Below are 23,812 nucleotides of genomic sequence, written 5' to 3'. Positions count from 1 at the left end.
GTTACCGCCCTCTTTCTCATCATACACACCCCCTCTGCAGAGGTCCTACATTTAGTGAGGTGAGTCACTGCATGGCGGTTTCGGTAGCGCAGTGGGGTCAAGTGTCAACTTCTGGGGTCAAAACGAGGCCATTTGGCCTTTCAAAGAGCGAAACTGCCCTGAAGCCATTAATTGCTCAGCCCTTTCACTGAAATCCATCCAGCCTTCCTGTGTGGTGAGTCACAGTGAAAATGCGCAGGAAGTTAAGTTTTTCTACATCTAAATCATTATGACAAATTATTACTTTGTTACAGAAATTTGAAGGTTTTGTGCCTTTCGCTGATCTGCAGTTTATATAATGTTTACAGCTTGTACCTAAAAGAGTGGCCAGTGAGTCTGTCTTTATGATTCTCCTAATTCTTCATGCATAGAAGATGCTAAAAAAGATGCTGGACACAATCCTTTTGGTTCAAATTGACACGATAGCATCACACAGTTGCTGCTGATTTATAGACACCCAAACAATGCTTATCTCCGTTCCAACACATCCCAAAGGCGCTCTATTGAATCTGGTCATGGGTACACTGTGAGTTGGACATGATCACCAACAATATTCTAGTAGGTTGTGTCATTTACACAATGCTCAGTTGATACTAAGGGGCCAAAAGTGTGCCCCCCCCCCAACATATCATTACAACACCACCATTAATACAAGAATACAAGGCAGAAATAATCCATGCTTTCATGTTGTGGAAGTCAAATTGTGCTGTACCAAGCAAAAGCAGAAATCCTGATACATCAGACCAGGGAATGTTTTTTTCCATTCCTCTGTTGTTGGGTTGAGCCCACGTCAGGCTGTTGGAGGCCTTAAAAAGAGTGAAAATTGCCATGAAGCCATTAATTGCTCGACCCTTTCACTGAAATTCAACAACAAATATGCTTCATGAAAAACCTCAGATATAGTGTGTTTGTTTGTTGTAGCATCAGGACACACCCAACCAAACATTATTATTTCATTGACTGACTTGTCTTAATATTACAACTTTTAAATAAATAACGAGTAACCCAGTGTTCCTCATTTCTCCAAACTTATTTCCAGGATTCTCAAGCAACTTAAAGAAATCCAGACGCTTTTCTTTCCAAGCTCCTTAGACAACGAGTAACCCCTTTTTAAAAAATAAAAACTAAATGCTAAATGCTTTTTTTTTTTTTTTGTGGCATTAACTGGGACGCTGTAACAACCCAACATAAATTATTCAACTTAAATTCTGCTCTTAAAAGCTCATTTCCACTTTACTGTCTGGGAGAAACAGCAGAGTGATGCATCGTCGCTTTTTTCCTCCCTTCTTTGGCGCTCGCGAGCCGCTCTTAGAAACCAAAGCCAAAGCCAGTCTGTCTGACTGACAGCTTGGTCCACCAATAGGAACCCAGATCACGTCCCATGGAAAATTCCAACCAATTATAGCCAGGAATATGCGCCTTCATTCAGGAAATAATAGACTTTGAGCAATAATTCATAAATTCCTTTGTAATCCAAACACTAAAAACGTGGAGTATTACAAAAGCGTGGACATTTTACATAACGTAACACCAGCAGATTAGATTATTAGAAGAGAAAATATCTAACGGCAGCACCAGAGAATAAACAGTTACAAATCCTGTCGTTGCTTAATATTCTCATGTCATCCTATAGGAGCCGTGTTTTTTTAAGGATCATTCCCTACATCATCATTTTGAATTTCAGACATTTGGAAATAACAAAAATATTTCTAATCCAATCATAAAAACGCTGCAGATAGAATTGGTGACCTTTCACGAATCCCATGACCTTGAGTAATCCTCTGTATGCTATAGGCTTTATCTACTCAAGCCCCACGTGACTTCTCACACTTGTTGCCAGCCACATTTCATAATATTAGATTCATGACAAAAACATTTATCTGAAGGTATGCTGGAGCAGTTTTCATATCTATACTGGTGGACAGAAGGCAGTGCCTGCTGCTGCCTGATTAGATTTGAAGGGCCACACAGAGTGCACCGGTCTCTGGACCAGTTCCAAGTTTCCCTGTGCAGAAAACAAAAGAGCCTTACGAAGGCAGGGTGTGTGTGCCGTTGTGACATTTTTGCTGTTCCTCACTTGTCCGAACTTAAATAGGGAACCACTCTGGACGCCACATGATTCTCGGATGTGTCACACAGTTGCACGGCCAAACTATTTCCTGTGTTACCCTCAGCATGTCAGATATACGAGAATAAACAAACTGCAAACTGAAACTAAAAACTGACACTTTAAAAGTAAATGTCAGTGGAATTTTAACAGTGTCTGATCATTGATTAGTGGGGTGTGCGGGGCTCGGGGGAAGGGGAATTTTCCCAGGATATTAACAGGTGAGGAGAAAGGTCTTTGGGCCATGGAAAGGGATCATAAGTCAGCACTATTTCAAGGCACTTCGGGTATCCATCAATCATGCAGAGGCTACGCACCACCCACATTTTAAAGCACATTTTTTCCACATAACTTACATTTATTAACGTTTTGTTGTGGTGTTAAAGTTAAATATAAAGTATATAAAGACTGGGATTCCCTGGGACCGCACAAGTCACTTTATGGATGAAATTGAAACAAAGACACAGCTCAGTTCAGTAAAAATAATTTATTTACAGTGGCATGAATCATAAATTAACAAGCAGCATTGGCAAAAGCAACATTAGAGTCGACAGCTTGCATAAAAATGTGTGAACGTCCGGACTTCTACATAAGAAAATAATTAATGAACTGTATGCACTGGACTGTGTCACAGCTGAGATGTTAAATCACAGTAGAGAGGGTACTTCAAATAGCGATGAGAAAAATATTCTTCGACACATGCATTCTCCTTCTGTTTTGCTCTAATTTACCACTGCGTGGTTATCAGGATGTCAGACACATTTCATAAGTGGAAAGAAAGAACCCAAGAAAATCAGAGCAAGTAACTTCCTTAAATGACTCTTAGAGGGGAAATGAGTCAATTTACTGACATTAGAGAAGAAAGGGGAGGCAAAAATGTGTTAGGGTTGACCCAGAAGCTTTACTCAGGGGTTATTTTACCAGTGACAGAGATTACTCTTCCACTGGTTCTTTTAAACATCCCCAAAACTTAAAACCCACAAGAAGTAAGACGTTTCTTGCATGACCAAGGTCGCGTAAGTACATTTAAAACACGTGACTTTGGCGCCACCTTCTGGTAGAATCACAAAATACATCCATAACAGACCAGTTGATCCTGTCTCAACCTTTTGAATCAAAATAAAAAGAAAGAAAAAAATATAATGGCCATAATTACAAAGAAGGTAAAATCACATCAAATATTAAACTATCTTAAATGAACAAAAAAAACCTCAATTTAGTTAAATGGTAAAAAAAAAAGGATCTTAGATTTCTTATATTACCCTCATATATAAGAATAAGTTTATCCAAAAGGGAAATTCATATGTCTGACGTATGTCATCTGGTATATGACTGTTCTATTACAGAGGTTATCGATTCCTGTTCTGATTCCCAGGGTTTAAATTATGCTGGTGTCCTCTTATTTACAGGTAAGGTGTCCTTTGGTGTCTGATGCATGGCTTTATGTTATCAGGGCCACTGACCAGTCACTTCCAACATGTGAAGGGTGCGTTTTAACAGAAACCACAATCTTTTTTCTAAAGCTAACTGAAAAAATAACCAAACATAACAAAATAGTTTTTAGTGGCTAAATCCTATCGAGCAGTCTTTAGTGGCTATGTCTAAACCAGTGAATGAAAGCCAAATTTCAAAGACAAAACAAACAGCAGGTGAAAACAAGTCCTGACACAAACCCCGATCTGCAGGCTGACAAACATGCATTTTGTAAAATTGTACATTTTGTGCGTAAAGCTGAAACACAGGTGGTGCTATGTAAAACCCCCAAGATGGGAACTCTTCACACTGAGCCTCCACCCCAAATATTTCTCAAGCACAGAGAACTGAAAAGTGTCAGATCTTATAAAGCGGAAGTTAAAATTTGCCCAATTTCAGACTAAATCGTTCTCACACTACTGTTTGTGCTGAGACAATTTCAAAAACAATGACAGCTTTTTCTTTTTGGGGGGGAAGTTGAAGATAAAGTTGCTAAAAAGTAAGCTCGGTGTGAACAGATACTCATATGGAAACTTAACACTTCCGACAAATCATTCGAAATAATATCCAGTTCCACAAGTAGGTTTTTGTTTTGTTTTTTTAATATTGGCAAATATTGAACTTTGTCAGCTATGAAAGGCAGAAATTATGCCTTTCTTGAATAGAAACATGGCCCTGCATTAGAATTACTTCAGTAATGCTTGGGCCACAGTAGCTCAATGTGCTTAACTGGGCGTGCTAAAAATGTAAAAAACACTTAATACCCATTAAAACCAAAAACAATGTTAGTCAGGTTAGATACCAGTACAGTGCAACCATAAATAACCATTTTGTTCTGAGTGACAACCTGTGCAGGCTCACGTCACACGAGGAAATCAAACATTAGCAGTTACTGTAGGTGGTCATTCATCCCTCAATGTGTGACATTCGGATACTCATGGCTTACAGTTCATCATCAGTTCATCAACATTTTTGGGGCTAAAAAGTTAGGATGTGGAAACAAAGTGAGAAGCGCTACAGTGAAATTCATTTCAGTGTTACAGTGTGTATTTTCACATACTCTCAATCATATTGTCATTGTTAGAGTATCAGATCATATACAGACCAAGAAGTCTAGAAACACATGTTGCCAGTTACAGTCAGTTTTGTTCACAATTACAAGCTCACACGCACGAAACAGCACCTAAATGAACAGTACCTTGCAAAGTGATTGAATCAAAATGGAAAATAAAAGTCCAGTCTATAGAAATTTAGATTGAAAACATTATAACTTTGTGAAATGGACAACGTAATTTAGCTCTGGTTCTTCATTTATGTAAGGATTTATCCTTGGCGCAAAAAATGTTTGCATTGTTTACCAATTCATACAGTATGGAGACTTAAAGATGACAACTTTAACCACAGAAACCCAACACAAGAAACAGTTAAATTTGCCCTTCAGCACAACCCAAGATTCAGCTACACACCTGCAGTGCAAGACACATTCTGGCAGGCTACAAGGTTGCGACCTTGAAGGGTCATTTCAGAATGAGCTGCAGTAGCATCGAGATTTTTTCTTTATTTACTTTTACACATTTTTCTTTTCATTTAGAGGCAAAGCTGCATTAGAGGCAGAAATAAGCTCACTGGTTAAATCTCAGTGGGGAAAAGTATTTCTGACAAGAATGGTCTGAAAAAAGTAATGTGCTCAAAATAACAATAGCGTTATTTTCAATGCTAACGCTAACATTTAGCCACGTGACACCATTCTAATTTAAGATGTTATAACGCTAATACTGGCCAATTGGGGGTTTTTTTGTACCAAAACCCTTGTTAGTCCAGGAAAACAAAGTTACTGAAAACTAAGATCTTAAAGCTAGAAAAAGAAATTATTATTATTGCTACTTAAGTGGAAAGCTAAATAGGTTAGCTAGTTTGTCAAAATAGCTTTAGGATTCTAGCAATAGCTTGTGATTTTGTAGCTGGGAAAGCTAAAGGGCTAGCCTGCAAACAGGGCAGAAAAGTGAATAAACTTTCACTTTAAGTGCTTCTTTAGCTTCATCTACTGATGCTCATTTAACCAACAAAATATTTCTGCTCTCATTTTTTGTTGAACTAAACTCCGAGCTGTTGCTTTACAATACCACTTGGGGCAAAAAAGGATATTAAAAATCTATGTACACTATCTATACACATTCACTTTCATTCAAAAAGTCATTAAATGGGGAGACAGGTCCCCTGTAACTACAGCAGTTGAAATATATTAATTTTAAATCGACATCAACATGTACCATTTGAGAGAATTTTTTTATTCTTGATATTCTTGATTGTTTTCTTTTGTTTTTTGTCATAGAAAGAATCTCTAAATCTTCTTTAAAACTATAAATAACCATAAAATATCTTTCATAAACCTTCTCATTGTCATTTTCACTTAGGCTCCAAAACTGAACCATAAAAGATATAATCCAGAGGCTTCATTTATACTCATCATCCTGCCACTTATGTTTTAGTTTCACACATGCACACACAAGAAACTTAATCCAGCATAGTTACCTCAGAGACTCATAAAAAACTCTGGTAATACACTGATCTGACCAGAGGACATTCAAACAGCAAACACTGTGTGTGTGACTATGTTAACTTGGGCAACTTGGGACCAATAACCTCCACACAAATTTTAATTCAGCAAGTTGCAAATTACCTATTTTTTTAAATGGTGCTCTATGTAGCATTTTCATTATAGACAAGCTTCTTCTCTTTTTGGACATGTTTAGTACTTGCCCCCAATTTAAGGAAGTATAATAAAAAGTGAAAATTACATCGTGACTTTGCATTTTTTTAACTAAAGTGTCAAAATGTGCAAGGAATAAGTTTGTTGCTTGCTCTATCCAACTCCAGCTCAACAAAGCATGCTGAAAAATGCTAGAGGTGGAGAAGTTTACCTCGTTTCTTGATGGCAATTCAAATAATATCTCCTAATGAACCCTGAATGTGCTACCGGTGTCTGATTACATACTATTACTGTTGAAACCCTCACAACATCCGTTTTAATTGTAGAGGAAATCCGGGGATATTTCAGGAAAACTGAATATCATAGGTATTGAAATCAATTTTAAGATGTAAAGGTTGTAGAAATACAACCTTTACGCCTGTTTACAGCTGTATGTGCTTTTCTTTCCCTCCTTGTAAATTTACATCCCCCCAAAAACGCACACACACCCACATTTTCTCATTTCTAGATATAACCTCCTTATCCAAACTTCTTTTTAAACTATAAGAAAAACAAAGCTTGAAAACCTTTTTAAAAATGCTACACAGAACACCTTTCAGTACTTTTATTAACTATTTTTTAGAAAAATTCTGTTTTAAAAGTCCTCTTAAGTGTTTGATTACTGTGAATACAGTGTTTGATTTGACTACAGCTTACAGATACATACCACATGTTGATTAGCTGATATCAATCAAAGAATAAGTTACATTGAAAACCTAAAAACCACAAATAGCTGGGGGTTTTCAGGATTATCCTCATGTTGGGCATTTGCTGTCAGGATGGTTCAGATGGCAGTTTCCCTGTAATGTCAGACTTTTTCTTGCATAAAATGGTAAGCAATGACTAAACCCACTGTGAATGTAGTCCTAAAGTTTGCACATGTCTCGGTTGTCCTCACGCTATAGAGCCTCTGAGTTGCCTGGTGTGACAGAGGGGCAGTGTTCTCATCAAGTCCTTCATACGTCTCTGTGAGCTGAGCTGAATGGGTGTCAGTGTTTTTGCATGGATTCCCTCACTGCTCGTCTCAACTGCAGCCTGGGGTCAGCAAAAATTCTGTAGAAGACAGAAAATCATCAAGGTAATTTAAATTACAGTCACTCTGATAACAAAGAACTGAACTGAGTTTTCTGCACTCATAAGTGGTTTCCAAGTGCTGATTACAAAAGATCAATAAAAGGGTAACAAATGATGTATCAGTTTAATAAACAAGGACCATCTGATCATTTGAATGCTTTCAACATTTTAAGATCTCTACTTGTTCTGGGGGAAGAACTTCAAATGCATTTCAGTTTAAGTCTTTATGTTATTACAGACTTTTACTCCACAGAATCAAAACCAATCATGTAACCAAAAACAAAACAAAAACTGATTTTTCACCCACACCTTATATCTCATTTTCAGCCATTAAAGGCTTCCAGTGCACATTTTAAACACAAATTAATGAATTTGAATCTAAAGACTGAAAGCGGGGCAATACCAAGCTAAGGATGGCAAAATCTGAGCCTAGAGTTAAACCATTATTTTTATAGTGTAGTGATGGGTGCACTTTTAAGCAACAGTGTACAGCCACATCACCGAGCATTTCCACCTATAGCATACATTTCCCAGCAACCTGCAGCAATTACTGTGTATTACACCCTATGTTTTGTTACGTTTTACAACACTGTGCCTGTGCTAGTATTACAGAAACATCCGTGCAAATAGGATACGAAGATGTTTTGAAGAAGTGCATTACTTACAGAACTGGATTCACCCTCTTGAGTCAGCATGTCAATCCCTGTTATCTGTTCCAGGATAAGGCTGCTTTCATTGCCCTGCAAATTCATAGCGAACAACCACAATTACAGCTTCTGCATGTGTGACAAAACAACATAAAAAGAATTAGGTGTGACAATGTAAGCTTGTATGAAGCACCTGTTCTGTATTCATAGAGGCCATGGAGCTCATCTGTCCAGACATTGGGTTCATGCTATTATTGCCCATGGCAAGGTTCATGTTGTTGTTGCCACTGTACATTCCTCCACCGGGTTGTGTGGAGTAGTGAGACTGAGACTGTTGGGGGTAGACACTGAAAGAAGACAAGCTGAGTCAAAAAGGATAAAAAGAATTCTAAAAAAAAAGAAAAATAAACTAAAATGACTGAGACCTATTATGCTTTTCCTTATTCTCTGCCATGTGTGCATCTTTAAAATAGCTACTCTTTGTTCTATATGTCAGCAATTAGTGTGGATATCCCTAATTTGGAAACAATAACAATTATAATAATATTTAGGAACACACAGCTCTGACTTTGAGGACAGAAACCATCTCATCAGCTGTTCAAGCTTTCGGTTTCCTCAGGACATCCAATCAGAAGTAAGCTGGACTAACGTTACAAAGGCGCTAATACAGCTAGTTTTGGACAACAGAGGCCAAAACAAGCCCCCAAATAAGGATTACTACTGTGAATATGCAAATCTACTCTTGTAAAAGCCAATAACAGAAATACTCAGCTGTAAATAAACACAACATTTCAAAAGCATTTGCACATAATACCTGTTGCTGCTGGTGATGTTGGCAGGCTGAGACCATCCGTTGAGGTCGGCACTAGGCTGGTAGCTGGGAGGTCCTCCCTGGTTCGGACCCTGGTGTTGGGTTTGGGGTGGACCTTGGTTTTGCTGCAACATAGGGCTCTGACCCTGCCCCATTCTGGGGGACAGCAAGGGGCTCTGCGGCGTGGTGGCCCCGCATGGAAAACAGGACACTGGATCCTGGTGTTGCTGCTGCTGCTGCTGGCTCATTCCTGCACGTCAGAGTGTCATAGACAGTTACAATAACACAAGTAAAAACTAAGACTTTATAATAATTTTCCGATGGTGGTAATCTGGACTAGTTAGACCCCAACATTATATGAAGATCTTACCAAAAGGATAAAGTGAATTTGAGACAAATGAGAATGACCTTTCCTCTGAGACTCAGAGAAAAGTTTTTTACAGTATCTGAAAAATCATCAAAATCTTTGATTCACCAATGAGAGAGCCCTATAACTGAAAGACCAACCAGAAATGGAAAGAAAAAAGGCCCAAACTCACCAACAGCTGGATTGTTAATAAATTAAATTCACACAAAATACTCAGAATGTCGTATTGTCCTCACTTCAGAAGATCGTTTTTTGTTAAATGAAATTCATTTACTTCAGTTCTGACAGCACTGACAGAACTTTTACAAGCCACCCCACCCCTTGTGATTGGTTTACGACAGTTACAATAAAACAATCACAGAAAAAAAAATCGACTTCCTTGTTCTTTTAAGTAATAATAAGAAAATAATTTTGCTTCTGTGTTGATTAGCACAGAAAAAAAAGACAGCAGAAGGAAAAAAACTAATCATGCAGCCTTCACCAACACCCAGTCATGAAAAAAGAAAAAAAAGACCGCCACCACAAAAAAAAGTAAAAAGAACTACTGCACATCTTCCATGAAGCACACACAGACCACTGAGATGCTGCTGCTGTGCTCTCATTATATACCTGCTCTGCTGAAGTGGAAGGGACTGTGGTGTGATGGCGGACTCATTACACGTCTGTATTGCCCTCCCACATTTCCCATCATGCCCTGACTAGCCAGATGATGGCTGGGGGAGTGAGGGGAGGAGAAGGGGCTGGAGGAGCTTGGATGAGGAGGAGAGGGCAGGCCTGTACCGTAGCTGGAGGCCGAGTAGGGGAACTGCTGCGGGTTGCCCTGCGGGAGCCGTGGGTTGGTACCACCCATGGGCATTGGCGTAGGAGCAGCGCCCCCAGTGGGCATATTGGGTGGCATGTTGATGCCCTGAGTGCGCATCATCATGGCACGCTGCTGCTGCATGTGCTGCTGCTGCTGTTGTTGGCGTTGGCGTAGGTGGTTGGTGAGGTACTCGCGCTGCCGCTGGGCCATTATCTCAGGGTTGAGGGTTCCCTGCAGGAGGAGATGCACATTTAGGCAAGGAGCAAAAAGGGGAAATGATTTGTGCTGATAATATTTAGCATGTGTTTACAAGAGAATAAAGTGTTCGTGCAGGCAAACCGACCTGGTTTGGTACATTAGACCGTAGAGGTAGATTCATGTTGGAGACTCCACCCATCTGGTTCACCATTGGCTGTCGGTTCTAGAGAGAAGGCAGAGCAGCCCGGAATTAAAAAAAAATATGATATTGCAATTTTGCCCTTAATAAATGCCTTAAAATACATTCAGTGCATATGATTAATTGATGTGCACAAGTACTGAAGCACTGATCTGGGTGTTTGTAAGAGTTTTGCAGTTTCGCATTCACCTGCAACCCTTTTAAAGAAAAAAAAAAGAATTAAAATCACATTTTTGATTCAGATGGGTTTTGAAAAAAAGTTTTCTTCTATAAATAAACTTCACTGTTTCTCTGCTGGCACAATAAATGTAAAGCTGGAAGTGTAAAAGTCGTGCCACACATCTGAACAAACTGCTAATTGCTGCTAATTTCAGTGACGTTTAAGGGACAAAGCGTTTTGCCTTGACTCTCCACCAGGTGGCAGCCTGGACCAAAACACCAACTGTGTCTTTGTTGGCGTAGACAAATTTTAAGACAAAACAAAAACTGAAAATCTAGATAAGCTCAACATTTATGTAGTAATACAAACACAATAAAAAAAATAAAAGTGTTTCACATAGAGAAATTAGACAACAACAGCTTTTCAAAGAGAAATCCTAACGTGTTACCAGCTAATAGTATAAGGTATGTGTATGAATTTGTCTGTGCATATTTTGCCGTTTCAGCTGTCAACTGTCTAAGCAACAAAAAAATGCTGATTAAGCCAGAAAGCTGGAAAACATTTGTGCTTTTCTAGCTGCTGCAGTTCAAACTCAGTGAACCCTGTTGGCTCAGAGGCATCTTTTGTAATCAGATTTTTCTTTTTCAAAATGGTAATGAGGTTTCATGCTTAAATGAAACATCAATGCCTGGTTTGCCAGGATTCATGACTGAATCATATGAAACAGTTTGTAGTTACAGAAAGGAAAAGATTTGTTTCTGTGATCGTACTTAGGTGACATTAAGGGATGGACATGACTATAAATATATGTAACTGACTGTCTGCAAAGCAACTGATGTCCTTTTAAACCCGGTGACTGCTGGGGTCAACAACAACAACGGTCAATCACAATCACTGTACTGAATTTCCATAAAAGCGTTGCTTTACAAGACAAACTTTACTTGAAATTTTTATTTGCTCCAACCACCAGTTGCATGCAGCAATAATTGCTGGCTTTTTTAAGCAACAAAGAGAATCAGAAAGAAAAAAGAACCAAATGGAGGAACTTGTTACATTAGCCAGGTCACATCTTTGAATTTAATCTAATCTTCATGCTGAGTAACTAATTATAATTGTCCTTATATCCATTTCTGTCAGAAAAACTGGATTGATATTTCATCTGCAGTACTTTATCTTTAGTAGTATGGCTCTGTTCTGGGACCTCGCTGCACTTTGACATGGGATGGCAAGGCAAGACTAAGGCAAGAACAGCAGCAATAACCCCCTCCCCAGAACTGAGCAAGCACCAGTGAGAACAGGCATAATATCGACTATGTCAGAAATAGCATGAAAAGGATGAAGCTGGGTTGCAAAGTGGTTTGCAGAGGCAGAAGAAACTGTATGCAGGATGACACAGCTTAGAAAGGACACCCTAAGAAGGATGTGCTTTCCAAGAAAGGATCAGCACTGCCAGCTGCACTCTGCCCACCTGCCAAAACTAATGCCATGTTCAGCTTTTTGTTAAGCACTATTAGCTACAAGTAACGCCTACACAACCTGTAACTGCTCTGTCATCAAGCATTGAGCACAACCAACACTGTAATACAGTATTGCAACATCAATGTTATATTGTGTACAGTAAAACGTCTGGAAATCTGGAAAAAATAAAAGATTGAAATTCAAATATTTGGCGCCACCTACCAGCTGAGCCTGGAGTCTGTGCTGCAGCTGAAGCCTCAGGTTATTGGGCTGTGGGGGCATCATAGGATTAGGCCCCCCTGGTCGTATGCCAGCCTGCCTCGGCCCTGCACCTCCAGGTATTCTCATCATTGGGGGATAACATGCGTGCGGCATTCTCTGAGCCCCCATGTGGCTTCCCATAGATTGGCCGTGATAACCACCATCAGGAGGCATGCCACCATAACTTGCCTGACCTGCATAGTGTTGACTGTAGAGAGGAGGCTTCATGCCAGCTGCTGGGTCCGAGGAGCCCAGGTACTGGTCCTGGTCTGGCAGATGACCCTGTAGAGTGGTGAAAAGTGCTTCACATGTTATTTACCAAAACTCCAAAACAGGTTATATGTTTAGCATAGAGTGGCTTAAAGGAGCTCACCTGTCCTGCCAATGTGGGGATTCCCAGCATTTTGTCAATCTCCTCTAGACCCTCGTAGTCCTTTAGCACCGAACACAACTGGTTCAGTAGAGTGCCTTCATCTGGCTGGCCCTCAGACCCTGTGCCGCAACACCCCATGCCATCCTCCTGGGGGACACTGTATGGTGGCCTGGAAGGTAAGTTGGCATTATTATCACACTAGATTCAGTGCTTCATTTTCTGCTTATGATGACTCTTCTCTTATGCCATACCTGCTTGGATTTCCATAATGATCCATCATCATTCGGTCTGGCCAAGGAGCAGTCTGATTAGGTGGAGCCTGCTGCTGAGGGTAAGGAGGCGTTGCCATGTCCAACTCTGCAGGGGAAAAATACACAGAATATCAGAAACAGCGTAGAATTCAAGAAGAGAAGAGTTTCTGTTATTTGCCCATTTTCTCTTACCGTTGCTCATCATCTGCATATTAACCATGGCTCTGGATCCAGATGGAACACTGCCTCTTGCAGGGAGTGCAGCATTCATGTTGGGAACCATACGACCAGGTCCAACTCCCTGGCCCATTACTGGGCCTGCAGAGCCCCCCATGGGCCTCTGGGGACTCCAACCTTGCTGCATAGAGCCACGCATTCCTGTTATGGGGAAAAGATTCATTCAAAGGTTATTTAGTATTATATATGTATTTGTATATATGTGTATATATGTATTTGACATACATATTTGCTATATAGCCAGAAATACACCTCAAAGTTATATCTTGTTCTGCCTCACCTGTGTTAGTCATTGCAGCTTGGTTAGCCATGCCCGCGTGAGGTCCCATCATGCCTTGTTGCTGCTGCTGTTGCATTAAGTGGTATGGGCTACTGTTCCTGTGCTGAGGAGGGAAAGGCCTGTTGGTGTGAGGGGAGGGGCCCATGCTGCTGTCAAGAGACATGCTCCTTATTGGAGGACCACCTTGAACCGGATGGCTGGGCCTGGGACCATTAAAGCCTGCTAGGAGGAAAAACAGTATTTTTTATTCCCTATACAGTACTGTACATATTTAGTGACAATCTGAAGATTTTCTCAATATTTAGCAAGTTCAAGATGTTGGAATGGTGTAATTCAGTCAAACACAAACACTGTGTTGCAGACGTACTTGCGGGGATGATGGGAGGGAAGGGTCTGTGCTGGGTGGGCGGGCTGCCGCTGTCTTTCATCTGCAGAATGTCAGAGATGATGGTCTGTTTGTCAACAGAGGAGGCAGGTGGCACAGAAGAGGAGGAGGATGACGAGGGATCAGCACCCCTGGTCGGTGGTTGACTGGGGAACAGCGGCTGCTGCTCCTGGCCACCACTTTGCAGGTTATCCAACAGGTCCTCGAGCTCATTGGTCTGAGACCAGCCACAGGGAAAAAACAGGATTAATAAATAGATTATTTATAGGATAAAATGACATAAAACACATTTTACATCACATGACAGTAGCACCAGTGTGCCACATTGCTGCATTACATCCAAACATACGTTGTAACATTATTTTCAGTGAAGGGCTGTTGACATTTAGGGAACTGAATAATGAAAAAAAATGCATGCTTTCATGTGACAACGTGCAGAAATAGGGTTCGAAAGTAGATGTAACATCATGTGGTTTCATGTCTTTTTTCCATATGCTGTGGTAATCCTGGCATGCCACTAAAACTAGTTCATAATTCAAACAACGTATGTCACTATACGGTTGCCTCTGGCCATTTGGTTGATGAAGAGAGGAGGAGCTAAAAATAAACTGCTGGTGCTAATGAGGTCATGTGTGATGTACAGTAAGTCCCAATCACAGCTCTGTTTAACACCAAGAGAACACACACACAGATACAGAGTGAAAGGTGAAAACAGAATGGCCACACACCAAAGGAAACACTAGTAAAAAAGAAAAAAAATGTGTAAATGAAAAAATATATTTATTTTTATTATTTCAGAAGTTCAGCTGTTCATAACATTGTAATAGGACCCTGCTTTATAACTCCTGTGGTCTTGCTAGCTGTTAGCATGGTGCTCATATGTAATATAGTACTGCTAATAGGTGTGCCTCTATTCTCCGAAAGACTGAACTTCAGTCATTTTCCATTGGCCACTTCCTGTAGCTTACTTTTACCATAAATGCACCTGCCTTGTCAATAAGCAACAATCTGAACTGAATACAGATTTACTAACTAACCAATAACAGCAGGATAGAGGGTTACGACACTGAAACCAATGATGTGTTTGGGTTTAGCAATTTTTAACCACTTGAAGGAAACCACATACATAATATTAATGTGGGCAAATGATTACATGTTGATGCAAAAAATTGCGGGTGTCTGCTATTAGCCTAAACTTTAAGCAGTCGGTGTTACAGTAGGTCTGCCATGAGATCAAGCCTTAATTTCCATTGGTCAACAGACCCAGCTCCTGACTCACTAGCTGTACTTCATTGGACAAGTTTTGGTAGCTGTTAATCACCACACGTCGGCAACACCCCACCGTATGAGCTGTTTTGGAGATTCTCTAGTCTTATACATCTAATATGAAAAATCTACTGAAGTTATAGTTTATTTTAGCATACATCTAATTAACCTGGATCCAATAGGCATAAGGAAACAGGAGGTGAACTGTGAGGAGGATTTCTCTGTAGTCTCTCAGATCTTTACACTTGATAAATTCAAAAACCAACTGCTCACTTTCTTCCTGGCACATCACACCCCTGAACAGGTGTCAATATAATAACCAAACTCCATATCAATATCATATGTCAGTGGATTTATGGTTGATCAGTTTACATATCCCTGATAAGTCATAAAGTGTGTCTATAAAAGGAGGATGTGCTTCTCCAGTGCCAGTTAAACCTGGAGTCATTCTAATAGCCAGAAGAGGACAAGTCCTGTTAACAAAAACAAACATTTCCTTAATGAGGTCAGCCATTGTGGTGTCAACAGCTATTTCTAAATACTCAGTGGAGCAAGTTAACTTAGTCAGTTATCATCAAATGTATGGCAAAATACACAACACGTAGTGTAAGATTTAGGGCGTGACTATTTTGTGATTGCTAAGGTGTACAGTATTCCTAATTTTTTTCAGTTAGTTCCACCATCTGCTCATAACATGTAGTTTAAAAACAGATTACAGTGACAATGAGGCTCATCTCGAGGCTTAAAAATGGAGTCCCCAAATTTGTGGGTGACATCACTGTGTCCATCTTTTCAATACAGTCTAAGTGATGAGCCACAGAATTGTTAAAGCATGTTTAAACAAACTGTCAGGTTCAGTTCAGGTCTAGTGACACATGCTCACCAGAGATGGATAGACTTTGACCATTGTTTCAAGGTCCACTGACAGATGTTCATCCACTGAGATAAAGTTTTCATATGTAATATTTATTCTGATGATGCCCATTTGGTTCCTGGAATAAATGTTTAAAAAATGTTCATGGGATTTAACATTATTTAAAAAAAAATTCAACCCTCCAAATCTAACAAATCTATAAAGTTTTCTATTAACTGGTGGCAGACATCATGGTTTATTCTTCTAGGATGCTGTGATGTGCACACATATGGATATTTTTAAACATTCAGGCACACCACACATGCAGCCGTGCACACTTGTACAAATGCACGCAAACACACCTACATGTGTGCTGATCCATAGCAACACAACTCCTCTGCTGTTCCTGCAAGATATGCCTCAAACACAGTAAGTAAACTTTCCCAGCGAAACTGCAACTCTGCACACACACACACACAGACACACAGACACCACACAGGAGACCTGTGCAGTGTTTTTGAAATCTCATTCCCATACAGTATTGGTTTCCCTTGTTCTTCGCTCACACACACTGACTCACACATATGCCTAAGCCTTTAAACAGTACTCCTCTGCTTTCTTTGCCAGGGCATCTTGTGTTTCTGGGAGCGTGGGGGGCAGTGTGCCATTGGCTGTCTAAAGAGGAACTCAACACGGATCTCACAGAACAAACGAGCATCACCGACCACATTTCTTACTTTTAGGTGTTCATGTGAACCTTAAGCAATTACAAAGATTTGTTAACAATACAGTTTTCCCAAGAAATTGAATCATCTATTAAAACAGATGTAGCGTTATGTGTTGCTTAGACAATGATGCATCTCAGTGCTTATTTTGAGGGATTCAGGGCTCCCTGTGTAGTTAGTAAAAACTCCTAATATTGAGGCCTCTGACTGTGTAGCATTTGTAACAATGACTATGACTTAAAAGTGCTGTTTTCTTAGGCTGATACTTGAAAGTATTTTTAAATTGACTAAGTTTGGAGGGAGCAAGAATTAATCAGCAATATGCTCGTTGTAAATGAGAAACAGCTGATGACTTTGATGTTACATGTAGTAAAGACATCATATTGTAGCAGGAAGCTACGACAACTACTACTGAAACGTGAAAGCTGTAATATTTAAGGCTATTTTATGTAACAAAGGAACTGAAAATACATGGAAATAATTGAGCTTCACCACCTGAAACCTAAAAAAAAAAAAAGCATTTAAAAACTAAACGGAACTGAACCGAGCACACAGGGCAAACAAAAAACAAGCTGACGCTACCAAACCAGTAGTTAATAAATCTGCCTGATAAATTACTGACCTGTGGCTCCATGTTAAAGCCTGTTTCTGGTTTCTCAGTCTTAACGCTGGAGAGCTTCAGTCCTTCACCAGGTTCTATCTTGATGGCTTTATCCAGGATGCTGTTATCATCCCTGTCCAGGAGATAGCGAAGCAATGCATTGTCCTTCTTTTTGGGGCTCCCTGGCTCCTGTTTTGTGCAGAGTTCACCCAGAGCGGTCATGCTGTCCCCGGAGGCCGACTCTGGACCAATGGGATCTTTTCCGGTTGCTTCAGCTGTTAGTTTGGCCAACTCCACGGGCGAGGTGCTGTTTTGCAGCAACCTGTGAAGAATTTTATGTTTCTCCTTTAAAGAGGTGGAGTGGTTGTTATGTCCCACCCCACCTACACCACCAAGCTGGTCCTTACAGATCTGGTCATCTCCGAAAGCACCCGTTGGTGAGCAGGGATCAGAGGGCTCCAACTTGGTGGTGAGCAGCTGGAGCAGCTTGGTATGGCCTTTGGTGTTCAGAAGTTGGTTTGGCGCATCACTAAGGTCACCCAGACTCTCCCGGTCACCATCTCTTCCCTCCCCCTGATCACCTTCCTGGTTCTGGGATGTCAAAAGGTCTTGCTCCTGAAAAGTTCCAAATAGGTCAACCTCTAAGCTTATATTGTTCTTGGCTTTTTGGCTACCGGGGTTGGAGCTGTGAAGAGGGCTCTGAAGGCCAACTGGTTTTCTGTCAGGGGACTCTGGGTGCTGTCCTTCACCGAGTCCCTGGGAAATCCTGTGGCCCTGGCTGAGAGCCTGCAGTGCGCTAAGAGAGTTAAACCCTTGGTTGGTTCCTGTGCTGCTGCACACAGGGGCTGGCGATCGGAGGCTGGCTGCAGGAGAGAAAGAGCCAGGGGGGTGCTGGGGGAGATGCGGACTACTACAGCTGCTGCTGCTAGCTGGCATGCTGGGGCTCTGGCGATGACGAGGAGACAACATGGCACCTTGGGCCCCTGAGGTGATACTGGGGCTTCCCAAGGCTAAAGGGCTGCCCAGCTTTTGTGCATGGCTATTTCCCTGAGGCGTAGGCGCTCGCCCTGACATAGCTCCATAACCACGTCCAAGGTTGCCAGAGGCTGTGGCAGCGTAGTGTGTGTTGCTGGTGACACTGGCGTCAGGGGAAGGAGAAGACACACTCATACTGGTTGGGGTCATTGGTTTGGCCATAGCCTGACTGGCAGATGTGTCTGCAGTCATGCTGCCGTTTTCCCTGGATGAAAAAGAAGACAGTCAAGAATGAGACCTATTCAGTAATGTGCTGTCAGTATGTAGATATGCAGACTCAGTGTGTATGCTGAGCTGATAAAGCTTGACAAAACATAAGGGATAAAACCTACAAGCCACATGTCACACAGTTATACATAAAAGAGATGAAAATAAAGATTTAACGTGAAGCAGGCTCTATTATAATGATATAAACGTCCAAATAAAATTCTATTATACCACCTACGGTTATTGTGTGCAATCCATCATCCCTGGGAGATTCTACTGACCAACACTTTCTAGTGACCAGTGTCTTTTGAATTTTGCGCAATGTGTTTGCATTCAAATATAGACCCCTTCCTTCCTGCTGCATGTATTTTTCTTTTTGGAGTGTCATCTTGGGGAGAACTGTTTTCTCGAATGGCTGAAAAGGAAGTTGGTGTGTTGGTGCCTTAGTATCCTGCACCTTGCCCTTTTTCATGTTAAACATTTGCCTGGTGAAGACGTAGTAGAGTTGATATGCTTTTTCTTGAATCACACTCAAATACAGCTTTTGCAGATGAAAAAAAATTATATTATTGTATCTTCAAAGATGCCCATTCAATCACATCTTATCCAGTTAGATTTGTCAGTGGTGATGGTATAAACAGAAAGGCAACGAACTTTGATTCTGAGTTTCAGAGCCTACAGACTGAGGCATCAGTCTTTTAGTCCAAAGTCCAAAACATTCTGGAATAAGTGATAACGATGTCACATGTAAGGATTAAGTAGAGTACACCATAAAGTAAAACAACCAGAGCAGGTCTGCGAGTATACACAAGTGAGAAAACATCATAGTAACAAGAGACAGAGGGAGTAACTGTAACAGAGGGAGACTTTCAAACATCAATCAGCTTCAGCTCCACCAAACACACAAAGCTCTCATTGTGCTGAATTCTAGTGCAATAATTTTCAATGTGAAACTTGTGGAAGTAAAAAGGGCAAGTTCTCGCCATTGATCCACAAACACTCTGGGTAACAGTCCTGGCATTGTTTTCTGACCACTGTCCAAACCCAGACTTTGAGCATTCAAATCAGCACTTGGATGTTGGTAGAGTCGCAATCCTTCCCTGTGGAGGGAAGGAGGAATGAGGGCACTGTGGACTGGACTGGCTGGTAGTTCTTGTGTGACTTTTGGCTTTAACATACGATGACAACTCTGTATAAGAGACTCTCTGTTTACAATGCAAACTACAGAACCAAATGAGGAAGAAAATGACCAAAATTGTTAGGGAATGTAAAAAAACACAAAAGTACATCTTTTTCTTTAACTAAAATAAGTATGTCGCTTTTTCTGAATGGATGAAGGCAATTTGGGGAAAGAATTTGGTTTGAATAAGGAAGAGAGAAACTTGGCACTTGGATGGAGTTAAGTGGCAGCTGCAAGGGTGATCAGAAGATTCATAAACAAGAAATCATATGACTTAACTCCTCAAATCTAAAGGTTTTCTCTGACTGGAGGACAGATATGAAGCTTAATCTGGAAAGACTCTCCCATTCTTGATTTTAGCATTTTGGGGTGCCACCATCAGACCTTTTTGGATAAAAAGGTGGAATATCAGCAAGTCTGGTTGCTGGTGTTATCTGTGCAGCACAGATACAGATGTTAAGTAACACATTAATGAAATACAAGAATTCCACTCACCAAAAGAAGAAATGACATACTTGGACAGGACTTTTTAATCTTTAAACCAGCAGAGAGCCAAGCTAACTGCTTTAAAATCCTTTGAAGGGCACTTTTAAGGCCCCAGCAGGCCCGTTGTTGTTTGCTGTGTGAGTATACTGTGTTGCTCTCTTCTCTGTCTTAGGTAACGCCTATCTCTCTGCGGAGCCAGTGAGTAGCACTCAGCAATCAGGCCTGGGAGTACTTAAGCTGGGGAAGATGAGCTTTTCAGGGCAGAGTCCTTTGTCTCTGCAGCATTTGAGTGGTGTGCACAATACACAGGCACAAACAGAGCAGGTCAAACAAGAGGTCTGGTTCAGAGATTTAATTTGCGGAGATGGAGCCACATGGTTAATGATACAAATTTTAAACCTACAATTTAAACAGGTGATTTATTTTTTAAATGGTCATGCTCCTATATTTGTTATGAAAGAGGAAATTAGCTATAAAGACCAAAAGTAATTTATGTACCAGATGTACCAATCAAGTATATTTCTGCTGTAAATTAGGCTTTTAAGTAGTCATTTGAACAACTTATGTTGTTCAAATGACTAGTCTTATGTGTGTGACATAATTGTCACTTGTTCTGACCATATGTTTTTACAATTGGTTGTAGTTACACATTTACTACAACTTGTCAATGTTTTTTTGTTGGAATTAGAACAAGATAAACCTTAGCGCTAAACCTTACATTGATTGTCTTAAATCTAAAAGAAATATTTCATGGCAAGAAACTCAAAATCTTTTGTGTGAAAAATGCAACATATCTTCTTTTCAGCAAAACAATAAGTTAATGAAACATAAAGGGCACTGGGTCTCGTGTAGTGAAGACAAAGGAAAAGAAAGAGTGAGTGGTACCTCTGCAGGACATGGAGGGACATGTATAGCTGTGGTTCATTTGTTGCTGAAGATCGGACCAGTTTGCTCTTAGTGTGCGCTGAGACGATGGTGCCGTCAGCCAGGGAGAATCGGTAAAGAGGGCTGAGCGCATGGCTGTTTCTCAACACTGGAAGGGAACCAACAAAAAAAAAAATCAGGTTTCATCATTATATGAATGATAAATACTGAGTATAACTGGTAGAGGGAAATAATTTCTGGTAGCAGAGGTAACAAAAAAAATACAGAAAAGTGTAGCTGTTGTGGAGTGGCGGTGCAGTGGTTAGTAGAATTACCAAAAAAAGTCCTGGGTTCAAATCCAGACTTGGGCCTTTTTGTGTTGTTATTTGTGTGTCTGAAGACGTGCATGGGTCAGGCTATTTGGCGATTCCAAATTGTAGGTGTGAGTGTTAATGGTTGTCTATCTGTATGTTTAGTCCTGTGACTAATCCTGCTGGTAGTTTAAAGCACCACTGCAACCCAAAATTGGATAAGTACAAATAGACCAATAGTTATCATTATTGGATATTTATGATAATAAAATGTACCTTTGGCAGAAAATGTTATTTCCTAAGATTTAAACACAGACAACTCAAACTTTCTATTAAGTAAAATGAACATGTTCTAGCTTAAAATGACTAATTTATGAACTATGAAGACCATTTTCCGTTGCTTATCCCCACTTACAACCTGGAGCTGTGTAAGTGGAAGGAAGCAGATGGATGAATGTGAAGAAAACTGTTTTACCCTCTTGATGGTGCTTTTTGGCGAAGGACATTTCCCCTTCATTCTGCAGGTGGAACCTCTGAATGCACCGTCGAACCAGGTCCTCCCAGCCTGGCTTCATGGATGCCCGCAGCTGACTAGTATCCAGTGATGTGATCTTACCTGAATCGGTAAAATATGACATTGATATTTGCAGATTACTAGTCATGTTTTAGAATATGCATCAAAATACATATAGACCCAAAGATGGAACCGCAACATCTGTGGATTTCACAGATGCAGCCAAAATATTCTGTCTGCTCTTATTTTCTTCCAATAGAAATTATTTCATCATTTGCTACCTAAAATTTGCTTTTAGAAGCTATCAAAATTTTTGGTGGTGGTCAGATTCCACACCAGCACAGCAATGGTGAAAGCCATGTCTTTGAGTAGGACAGTAGCATCATTTCCAGGCTGACTTGAAGCTGTTTCAGATACTAACAACATATTCTTATTGTATTTTATGCTGGCAAGCTACCACAGATCATACAGCATATTAACCCAGGACGTAGCCCTGCAGATGTACCTTGAAGATCCTGGCGTGTGGTGAAGCTCTCATACGTGGGCATCACAGGTCTCTCTTTGACAGGGGCTCTTCTTGCCACACAGATGAGACATGACTGGAAATCTGCAAAATTGAAAAATAAACAGGTTACATTATAGAATAAGTCCTGCTTCTAATGCAACAGGGACTGCGAATGAAAGGCTCTTATAGCTTTAGTAACCTTCAATAGTGAAGCATCTCAAAATATAATGTAGTCAATACAGCGTCGGTGAATGTGTGAAAAACTGAATGTTATAAACATCTAAAAACTGGAATGTGTTAAACTGTACAGGTGTATGTAATAGTGTGACTCCCAGGTGTATCTTCATCCCCTCGGCTGGGGCATCATACCTCCTACCCACATCATTCTACCAGCCTAGATCGAATACTAAAGCAGCTTCAGCTTTACTCTCAGCAGTTTTGTTAACCCTGTCTGTTCCACAACCTTAACATCAAACACACCCACAGCTTCACCTCAGCACTGAAATCAAACAGGACAACTGTGACCTCACCCCTGACATCGATGTCAGCACTACTCTCAGTCAGAGTCAATCTACACATCAACCTAAATCTCAACCTGCAGCCTTCACTCCGTCCACCAGATATCCTCCTCTTGACGTGGGAGACACTGGCACAATATCTGGTTGTCAGACATCTAAAATTAGATTGGCAGACAGATTCTTTTCCCTAATGTGCATGTGTGTGTGATTAGATTAGATGGGAAGATGACAAAGTGCCACACACTAATTAGTCTCTTCCAGTGGATGGGAGGGAAAATAGAGAGAAGTGATGATGGAAGGAGGACAGGACACAAGAGACTGGGAGACCCAGGATGGTAAGAGTGATAGGAAAGTGACAGAAAGTCAAGACACAGACTGGGTGGTGGAGAAAAAAAAAAAAAGGAAATGACAGTGTAAAAGAAGTGCACACAAGTGAAAGGGCCAAAGTCACTCTACTACATGGTGAGAAATAACAAAAAACGGGACCAAATCAGCAGAGACAGAAGAAGACATAAAGACGGGGACTGCAAATAGGAAGCGAGGAATAAAGGCATGACAGTGGAAAATGAGCAGGTGAATCTGAGAAAATAAAAGAAGAAAAATAAAAGGACAGAAAAGAGTGACAAAAAACACAAGTATACTGGCATAAGGAGAGACAATACCTTCCCCCTCTTCTCTGATTGACTTGGGTTCAGAGACAGCAAAACACTGCATGGTCTCATACTTCTGCTGCGCCGCCTCCTGCTGATCCGAGGTCAGCCGGGCTTCACCGTCAGCATGAGGGTTGATCAACATGCGACAGTTAAAGGTGTGGCTGTTCCTGTTGGACGAATCGCGATGATTGACTGAGAGACAGGGAGAGATGCCAAAACAAAG

At 40.7% G+C, this 23,812-nt stretch overlaps 1 protein-coding gene across 4 annotated transcripts in view; it reads right to left on the bottom strand.

Annotated features, from left to right (window-relative positions):
- Positions 1-6,878: 6,878 nt before the first annotated feature.
- LOC102205918 (nuclear receptor coactivator 2-like) overlaps positions 6,879-23,812 on the bottom strand; it is a 50,136-nt gene continuing 33,202 nt past the window's right edge. For 2 of the 4 annotated variants that reach the window (XM_005740737.2, XM_005740738.1), the window contains 17 exons: positions 23,599-23,781; positions 22,419-22,520; positions 21,875-22,015; positions 21,110-21,257; positions 17,338-18,556; positions 13,854-14,088; positions 13,487-13,708; positions 13,162-13,347; positions 12,970-13,075; positions 12,719-12,887; positions 12,307-12,627; positions 10,413-10,490; positions 9,877-10,300; positions 8,904-9,150; positions 8,283-8,436; positions 8,108-8,182; positions 6,879-7,421 (listed from right to left, as the gene is read on the bottom strand). In XM_005740737.2, coding sequence (XP_005740794.1) covers positions 7,410-7,421; positions 8,108-8,182; positions 8,283-8,436; positions 8,904-9,150; positions 9,877-10,300; positions 10,413-10,490; positions 12,307-12,627; positions 12,719-12,887; positions 12,970-13,075; positions 13,162-13,347; positions 13,487-13,708; positions 13,854-14,088; positions 17,338-18,556; positions 21,110-21,257; positions 21,875-22,015; positions 22,419-22,520; positions 23,599-23,781 — 4,022 coding nt within the window. In that variant the 3' untranslated portion in view covers positions 6,879-7,409. The remainder of the gene's footprint in view (positions 7,422-8,107; positions 8,183-8,282; positions 8,437-8,903; positions 9,151-9,876; positions 10,301-10,412; positions 10,491-12,306; positions 12,628-12,718; positions 12,888-12,969; positions 13,076-13,161; positions 13,348-13,486; positions 13,709-13,853; positions 14,089-17,337; positions 18,557-21,109; positions 21,258-21,874; positions 22,016-22,418; positions 22,521-23,598; positions 23,782-23,812) is intronic. The other 2 variants (XM_005740739.2, XM_005740740.2) reach the window with 2 other exon arrangements.

This window comes from Pundamilia nyererei, unplaced genomic scaffold (genome assembly GCF_000239375.1).
Source record: "Pundamilia nyererei isolate P.nyererei 1_Seehausen unplaced genomic scaffold, PunNye1.0 scaffold00103, whole genome shotgun sequence".
Taxonomy (NCBI): domain Eukaryota; kingdom Metazoa; phylum Chordata; class Actinopteri; order Cichliformes; family Cichlidae; genus Pundamilia; species Pundamilia nyererei.
The sequence above is the reverse complement of the archived record's forward strand: the minus strand, read 5'-3'. Positions and strand labels throughout refer to the sequence as shown.